The sequence below is a fragment of the Coturnix japonica genome, chromosome 19, assembly GCF_001577835.2.
Source record: "Coturnix japonica isolate 7356 chromosome 19, Coturnix japonica 2.1, whole genome shotgun sequence".
NCBI lineage: Eukaryota > Metazoa > Chordata > Aves > Galliformes > Phasianidae > Coturnix > Coturnix japonica.
Window position 1 is genome coordinate 8,543,215 of NC_029534.1, and position 8,981 is coordinate 8,552,195.

Here is an 8,981-nt window from a genome sequence, read left to right on the forward strand (position 1 = left end):
AGCAAAATTACAAAATTACAAAACCATGACAGTCACTCTTTGCTCTAAATCTGAAGCAGCAAGTCACTTTTATTCTTTGTTGTTAAAGTTACTGGACCTTTGATGCCTTCTGCTAAAGCTGAGATAAAGTTTCAGTCGGAAAATGTTTCTCTATTTCCAGATTTAATCATGAGTACCCTAGGAAAAGTCTTCTGTAAAACAAAGCAGAGTTAGAAGGTTTTTTAGAGTTTCAGTCTTATTGCCCCCCTGTCTCTATGTCATTTCTATGTAGAGCAATATAAAGAAAGACAGTGCAAGTCAAATAATCCATTTAACTATCATGGATTACTTTTATTTCAAGATTTGGGTCCTGTAATTCAAAACTATGCAAACTCATTATTTCTCACTTTGGTATTTTCCTTCATTTAGCAGGAGAGGAAAGTTTTAGACAAAGAAATAAAACTTCATTTATTGAACCAAGCAGAAAAGGATAGGCTGAGAAAAACTACATTTATTCATTTAATTAATTAGACTGAAAATAAATGATACTGCTTAGAAACTGAAACACAGATAGGAATGTTAGCAAAGTGATATGATTCACACCGTACATGAGATATACAGAAGAAAGAGACTCACTATCTATGAATCAGACCAAGCTCAGCTGGAAGTATTATCCAGGATTTCTATATCAGTTCTTTCTATGTACCTATGTCAATGTGGTTCTACTGAAGATGCAATTTTTACTGTGGAGACAAAATAATTTTTTCTTCCTGTCTTCTGAAACAATTCTCTAAGGTTTCCCTCAGCACTGGAGAAGTCTGACTGGCCTTGGACAGAACATCTGTTCTATGAAATCTTTGTGCTGATCTCTGCTTACAATAGGGAAGGTACTGCCCTGTTCAGAGTAGCATAACTTGAGAGGCACAATGTGTATGTGCAGGTGTGAAGCAAGAGACTGCAAACATACTGGCTCTGAAGCAATGCTTGCTAAATCAGTTTCCTGAAAAATATATTATTTGATTAAGTGCAAACAGTCATGGATTTTTTGGGTAGGTTTCTGGAAAGTAGCTCTCGCAAAAAGGTAATGGAGTCTCCCCCCTTGTCAATTTTTCAAAGCTGTCTGGACATGGTCCTGGGTAAACTCTTCTAGGTATTCCTACTGAGCAGGAGCATTGGACCTGATGAGCTCTGGAGGTCCTTTCCAAACTTAACTCCACGAATCTGAAAAACACTCCGTTCTTTGCTTTTGGGGAGAAAAAAAAAGAAGAGAAAAAAAGGAAAAATTGTGGAGAATTTTTTTTCCTTCTCTTGGCTTGAACTAGCTTCCTCTTAATACTAAAATGAAAGCCTAGCCTTTTTTTTTTTAATCACATTATTAATAAAACTATCTGTTGAGTCACAAGAACCTCATGGGGACCCACTGTGTGTTGGAATCCACAGAGCTTAGTGATATTCTGCGTATTAGCTCCTACTGATGCACTTCCTCTGCAAAATCGTACTTATTAACCCAGTGCAGAGTAATCCTGAGAGCTGAATCTTATGCTGGGATTCTGAAATTCTACAGTACCTTTTTTTCCACTGCGTGGTTTTTGGTTCATCTTAACATTTTTCAAAGATACAAAATTTGGGCATTTGATCTAAAAAATAAAATAAATAAATAAATACATGTTAGAGAATTTAACATTATATTCCACACACTATCATATTAAGTAGTGAGGCAACTAGGCCCCTCCGCTAGAATGGTAATTTATCTAGAACTCCATCTCTGATACAGCTGAGATATAAGCACACTGTTTTTTTTAGTAGAAACTGTAGAAAATAGAATAAAAGTAGAAACTTCAGAAAATAATAACTGTGCTGAAGACCTTCCAGGATTTAAGCTTAAAATCAACAGCTTGAATCATGGCTAGCATTTCTTTATAAGTCAGGCAGACAATCTTACTGCATAAATAGCAAATGGAATTTGTACTTTACAGAATGGGAGTACCTTGAACAGTAGCTATGGAATCCAAAACAGGCAATGGGACCCAGGTAGTCTGGGGATAAGAAGAAACTCTGTGGGTATGGCTCTTTGTTCAAGCATGTAGGAGTTTACGTTTCAGTGTATCACCTCTCACCTGATGTTTCTGATGGGCTGGAAGTGGCAGAGTAGTGTTGCAGTGGGCGCAGGTTCCCAGCATGCTGTAAGATTGAGTGTCTTTAAGAACTTGAGGTGATATGGAAAGTTTGCTTCTTGTGGGGGAGTGAATGCCAACCACCTTTTTGTTCTTTGGAGGTTTGAGCAAGGTTTTGGAGGTCAATGGATGTTCTCTTTTTTTCCCTCTGGGAGAAATGTCTTTCCATGCAGAGCTGGAAGAGGGAGCCAGAGAGCAGGAAGATGGTGGTGCACTATGGGTTGCACAGAAATTATTCTGCAAGATAGAAGGCAATATAATGAGGTGAACACTGCCATTACACCCAACAGTGTGGTATGCTGTGGTTTTCAGTAGTGGTGAGTCATTGACAGGGATAGTGGAAAAAATGTCACAGGGATGCTGCAGCTGAATATGTGGTATCATTAAGTTATAATCTGAAGAGCTGAGATACACTGCATTTTCTTATCTAATACATGTCTTTAAAAGAAATCATCTGACTGAAATTAAGCAAAGACCATTGTCTTGTTCAGTTACAAAAACACAAGATGTTGAGAGTACTGGTCGTCTGAGAATGACTTACTGCACCTCTGACAAATATTGTCACTGGCACCTTCAGAATGATAAAGGTGAGAAACAAAATACAGACATGAATCATCTAGACAGGCTGCTTACATCCACTTATGTTCACTGCTAATAGAGAAACACGTGAAGTTGATTCCACTTGTCAAGAAGGAATTAGAGTTCTGACTTAATTTTGCTTTTGGCTTTGCTAAAAATGAATCCAACATCCCTTCTCAAAAACTTATTTGCCCCTCCTACACCCTGTTTTATGGCTCAGAATGGTTCATTCCTGCTTCACCCAAGCTAATTCTAGGCCAGGACTTCATACATCCCTGTTGCTAGGGGTTTTTCCCACAAAAGTGTATTTTTCCAACCACCAACTGGTTCCAGTTCTTTTCTGCAACTGTTGTCAGGATTCATTAATTTTTTTATTTATATATATATATTTTATATATATATATACATATATATATATATATATATATATATATATATATATATATATATATATTCTATCTAATAGCTTAGGCCTAATAAAGCTGCTCTCAACTTTAAGAAATCAATGGCTTTAGATATGAAGTAAGAGGCAATCTAAATCAAATTTCCTCTGTGTGACAAATGGAAAGAGGAAGCTCCATTTATTTTCTGATAGAAGGATTTTCTCTTCCAGATTATAATGGTTGCACAACAGGACATAGACAATGATACATCAGTCAGTAGAGTCACTCTGGCTTCACAACAACCAGCATAATAGAAACACTTGGCCCCTTCACTGTGACTGGTTAAACAGAATCCTTCAACCTGCATTACTGAGAACTGTAGAGATGGCAGGAGGATTTTCATTGACATTTAACAGAGATGGATCAGTCCATAACAATGAGAAATTTTACTCGCCAGTGGGGTCAATACATTTTGCATTAGTATATGCTTCCCTGGTATGAAAGTTCACATCCTTATAATAGGACAGACCACTGTTCTGACAAATATCTTTGTGTTTCTTCTGGTCTTCGTACATAGTGTATTTGTTACACTTCCAACACCGCTGTTCAGGTGTTCAGGTGTTCCTGCAGCTTGTTGAAGGGCATTTCCAACTCACAGATTCTGCATTTCATTGCTTGTTTGTGACACTCCTTGGTCTGTACATAAACAGAGGAAATTATTCCAAATTTTCTATCACTACCATTGGGTGAAAACAATAAATGACTTCTTAAGAATGTCCTCTCTATGGAGTATCTACAGAGCCAAAAGAAAGCATAGCTGTGTTAAGAGCTCATCTATCTAGGCTACCTTTAATTTAGGAAGGTTTAAGCAATAAATGAAAAGGAAATAGGAATAATGTGCTATGTCATTATAAGTTAGCAACAGAGCACAAGTCCACCTTGAAAATTCCAGTATTTCACTTACCACCTCCAGGGGAAAATTACTGTGTCTTTTGTTCCTTGAAATGACTAGGCTAAACCTAGCATAGACAGGTTATTCAGATCTTTCCTTGGCCTTGCACTTACACATTAAGCTCTTGTCTTAGCAGTGACTCTCACTTTGTAACTGCCTTTAGAAAAGCAGATGATGTGAGTGTGTGAGTAGAGCAGAGAGGTCTTTGAGCAGCTCTCAAAGAACAGCAGCCTGAGGTGCCAAGAATGAGAAATCAGTATGTCATCATAGAATCCTTAGAGTCGGAAGGGACATCTGAAAGCCATTTAGTGTAACTCCCCTGCAATAAACAGGGACATACATAGCTAGATCAGGTTGCTCAGGTCCTTATCCAGCCTTACCTTGAAAGTCTTCAGGCACAGACTAACATAACTGGGTGGGCAACCATTATGGGATATACTTATATTCAAAGGAAAAGGTAGGTCAAACACTGCCATCATTGAGAAATTTGAGGACCCATAATACCAGTCAGGGATTTACATACTTTTGCTATTGAATCTATCAGTGTGATTCTTGGTGGTGATTCAAAGGTGTCAGCCTCAAGAGTGACAAGTGCTGCACTCCGTACTTACTTTGTGATGCTCCAGCTGGTATTGCTGCATACTTTGGCAACAAAGATTACATCTGACTTGCAAGTGAAATATACACAACATCAATGGGAGCATAAGAGGATAGTTAAAGCTTTCACATGTTGTAAATACAACTTTAAGCTGCTGAGATGATCTTGAGATGATCTCTTTGTCATTTTGATCCCAAACATCAAGAAACTATTAGCGAATTATTTTTTCTCTTCCAGCCTGAGCTGTGTTGATGTGATTTGGAGGAAAACATACGTCTCATGATTCTGCAGAAAGTTGTCATTCTGTGCAAGTTCTGAAAAGCCACACATGAAATGCCAAGTCTGTGTTTGAAATTTTTACTGAAGTTTAACTTGAAAGTGTAGGGCTGATATTCAGTTAGTCTAAAACTTATGGAACATATTAGCTTTCTAGAGATTTGCCATGAGAGGTACTCATATAGATACACAAATGAGATCAGTAGAATTGCTAAAACAATGAAACTAGTAGAAAGGAATAAAAAGTCATGCCTGGGTATTTCTACTTCAATATAGTGCCTCTAGATAGAGGATTCCTAATGTTAAATTAAAAACGTCATGGCATGATTTGAAAACCTGATAAATTCACTTTGCTACTTCAGTTTTGTTTAAAAAGGAGCACTGATATAAATTTGTACAAGCTTTATATCACATCAGATATTGTCTGTCTTCCTCTGTACAGATCATTTAAATTCATGCTACAGCAGGTACTGTTTGATGTCCTATGGTTGAAATAATACTAGAGTAATAGCCAACAGAAGGTATCAACTTTTTACTGCATGCTCTGTCTAGTTCACAAGCAATAGGCACATGTATCCATACCTGATCTGTAATTTGTATTGCTGGGAGAGCTGGGATACTATTGTGTAATCTGAATTCTCTTAACCTGCCTGTGCAATAGTATCAAAAGATGCTGTAACCAGGACTGAAGGTTCATGTCAGACCATTACAGATTTCCTGTTCAAACAATTGTAGAAGTTCAAAGGTAGTTAATAGAGGGCACTGTACCATGACTGTATTTCAAGGCTGGCAGAGCTTTATGCTGATTGCAAGAAGAAAATGGAGCATTTCTTACCTGCTCATGTGCTTCAGTTTGATGGTCTTTCATATCCTTTCTGGCAACTGGTTCACCACATTCTGAACAGAGAGTGAGAAACCACAAGCAGTGGGCCTCATGGAGGCAGAAATTGGCAGCAGTTTGCTATCAAGAACAGAATTAGAAAGAGAGAAGAGTAATGAACCATTGTAGTGGGTTGACCCTGGCCAGGCACCCACATAGCTGTTTGCTCACTTCCCTGTACACACTGCAGTGAGCCCTTGAATTTGTGGCAGGACAGCAGGACATACTGGTGCCTGACACATGTCAGTCAGTGATGCTCATGGGAACACAGCAGCTAGAGGCAAACTCATGCAACCTTTCTGGCCTACAAGATCAGGAAGGTTGCCTGAAAGGATATGCACACTTCCAGCTTTGCTGTTCAGAGGAGGTATATGAGGCACAGTAGATGATGTAATATGAGTTTTCTGTATTGTTCCAAGCTCTGACATCATGTCTGCACACAGTCCACCCAGCGCATTTGCTGGTTTCTCATCATGGATGGAAAGTAAGGCAACATAAATTTGCAACAGTTTCTCCCATGCCCCAGGCCAAAGCAAAATAACATCCCCCGCCCAGGGCAACCAAAGCAAACTAAGCCCAAGGAAGAGGAAAATAAATGAAATTGTGTAGTTTTCTTAAGACAAGTCGCTCTAAGGAAATCAGCCTTAGACATCAGCAGAAGTGGTCTCATGGTCAAGATGGATTAACAGTGAAATGGATTTGCTGTCAAAATGAGTTTTAAAGAAGTTACAAGGACATCTATCAGACATTTTAGGCAAAGTTTATTCAAAACATCCCCTACAACCTTTAAGTATAAAACTGTTAGTCTCTCTTTGTGAAAGATTGTGCTCTGATTTTCCTCTGTGACCCAATAAAATTGAGGTTATCCTATTATTTGTCCTCACTGAGTTTTAAATCTCTTTAAACCTCTTTTTAAATGCAGTGTTTCACAATCTTCATTCATACAATATGCCCAGTGGCAAAGCTACTAGTTGAGACACATCAATTGATGCTATCTTCATGGCCCCTTTTAGCCTTTTATTTTAATACCGATAAAGATGTCATTTCACTTAATTACAAATACAGCAAAATAAAGGAGCATCAGTCATGAGGGAAAACTGAGAAAACTCCAGTGTTTGGCATGGTCTGTGCACGGACTCCTTTGTCAGGTGCTGTACAATTACCCATTATGATACTGTGTAAAAAGAGAAAAAGGGTGAAGAGGGAGAAAGATCTCTTACCAGTTTTTGCAGAATCTGGTCTCTTCATTCCTCATTTTTGTTGTTATTCTGCTGGATCTCTTTTCTTCTAAGAGCAGAGGGGAAAAAAGAAAGAAACTCAAAGCCTATGTTGCAATAACTCCACCCAGAGGAAGTATGAGGTACCTCTTTCCTTCTTTTCCAAATATGTTTAAATGCAGTATGGGATGTATGCAGCAAGCAGGGCCGCTGTCTGGAGCTGACTGATGCACCTGGGGATGAAGGTATTCTCCTGCCCTGCTGCAGGAGGGTGACACCATCTGCCCTCTGCCCTGCAATGCCCACACTCCTCTGCCCTCTCCTGCCCACTGCAGGTGTCCACCAGGGGCACAGAGTTCCCTGAGGAGGAAGGTGGGAAGCTGCCCATCCACGTCTTGTGTCATGGGGACCCAAGTGGCAGTGGGATCCTCTCTTCATCAGAGCTTCACAGAGAGGCCTCTGGGTACAGAGACCTCCATCACTCCTTCCTGCACAGTGCAAACAGGGCCACAGGGCAACATCTCTCTATGCCAGAAGTGGCAATAACCACAGGCAGCTCTGAGGCCCCATCACCCCATGTCACTCTGCAGCTGTGCTGGCAGCAGTGCAGGTGTAGCATCAGCTTGCAGGGATTGTGGCAGCCCATTTGTAAATTCACCCCAGTAACATTCACCACCTATGACATCACAGTTTACGAGGTTGTAGCCCGGATGAGTACCAGAAGAGAGGGATAGGCAGCACCACAATACAAACCTTAGGGCACTTCAGGCAGAGGGCAGCCCCTGGCCAGCAGGGCTGCCTTGCAGGTGGTGGGCTCCACCTGCAGCTTTCCATGCCTCTGAGTTCCATGCTTTGTCACAGCTTGGCTGATGTCACCATGGCCACTGTTTTCTTAGCGTGTGTTGGTCAAAGGGCTACTGGACCTCTGCTGCATGGTTGGTTTGCAGCAAGCAAGGAGGGCAGGGGCATGCTGTGGCCCCCCCTCCACCTCTGGGGCAGCAGTTTCATTAGCATCCAGCCTTGCAAACCCACGTTGAACCCATGGAGCTTGTCCAGCCCAGTCAGAGTCGTGCTCATGTCACAAACAAGAACTGCCAGCTGGTGGAGAGAAAACATTCGCCCACCATCATGGGCAGAAACCCAGCATTGGTCCGACAGCCCCACCTCACTGAACCTTACATCAGGGCTGCTCAGCTCTACCTTTATAGGCTCACAGGCCTATAGTTATTCCTGGACCCCTCCAGTATTTCAGTATGTACAAGGTGAAACCTCCAGCCTGTGCTAACTGGCTTCACCCTTTCTCCCTATTCTACCATGGCTGGGACTGTCTGATAGCATGAATATGCCACAGGTGCAGCAAGTCCTGCCCATCAGTTGATCTCAGCCGAAGGTCATGCAGGTGTACAGGTTTGCACAGGGCGCTTATAAAGGAATGAAATTTAAAGAGAAATAGAAGTTCATATCTTTGTTTCAATACCAGTACTTGTATCTCCAGGATCTCCTGATGAAGTCCTGGCATTTCACATACTTGTTATTGCAACTGATATCTCACAGAAATGTGAAGTAAGGAGCTCTTCCCTGATGCTACAGATCCTACCAGGTGTGGAATTGTAGGTACAGGAGATGCAGAAATTATGAGTTGACCTTCTCTATCTGTAAAACAGGGCAATAATATTAACACTTCTATTTTGCAGAGGTATTGGAAAAATCATTCACTAGTGTTTGTGTAATATATTGTGAAGTTGCATGTAAGAGATGTCCTGGATGTTAGTCAGAAATTAGTCTGGTTCAGTTCCCATCCCAAAAAAACACTCTCTGTCCTCCATTCCTCTCTGGGAAAAAGAGAAAACAAAAAAAAAAAAAAAAAAAAGAAAGAAAGCGGGGGGGGGGGGGGGGGGGGGGAGGGGGGGGGCAGGGTAAGTAAAGGGAACAAAAAAGGAAGA

General features: G+C 40.7%; 1 protein-coding gene across 8 annotated transcripts; it reads right to left on the reverse strand.

Annotated features, from left to right (window-relative positions):
* Window positions 1-51: 51 nt before the first annotated feature.
* XAF1 (XIAP associated factor 1) lies at window positions 52-8,888 on the reverse strand. Of its 8 annotated transcripts, XM_032448476.1 has the most exons (8): window positions 7,792-8,888; window positions 7,042-7,108; window positions 5,777-5,838; window positions 4,679-4,735; window positions 2,097-2,390; window positions 1,967-2,015; window positions 1,547-1,616; window positions 1,211-1,222 (listed from the first exon to the last, which is right to left on the reverse strand). In XM_032448476.1, exons 2-7 carry the CDS (start codon window positions 7,067-7,069, stop codon window positions 1,579-1,581), a joined length of 528 nt encoding a protein of 175 aa, XP_032304367.1. In that variant the 5' UTR covers window positions 7,070-7,108; window positions 7,792-8,888; the 3' UTR covers window positions 1,211-1,222; window positions 1,547-1,578. The 8 variants fall into 8 exon arrangements, with proteins under 8 accessions (XP_032304368.1, XP_032304361.1, XP_032304362.1 ...); XM_032448477.1 differs by lacking the exons at window positions 1,211-1,222; window positions 1,967-2,015 and adding an exon at window positions 52-191 and having other exon boundaries at window positions 7,792-8,878; XM_032448470.1 differs by lacking the exon at window positions 1,967-2,015 and having other exon boundaries at window positions 223-1,222.
* Between the last annotated feature and the right edge of the window lie 93 nt (window positions 8,889-8,981).

Coding starts and splice junctions, on each gene's coding strand:
- XAF1 (XM_032448470.1), bottom strand. CDS start 7,069: ATGAAGAGACCAGATTCTGCAAAAACTG. Junction 5,839..7,041: donor ACCAGATTCTGCAAAAACTG/GTAAGAGATCTT, acceptor CTCTCTGTTCAG/AATGTGGTGAACCAGTTGCC. Junction 1,617..2,096: donor CAGCCCATCAGAAACATCAG/GTGAGAGGTGAT, acceptor TTTATTTTTTAG/ATCAAATGCCCAAATTTTGT.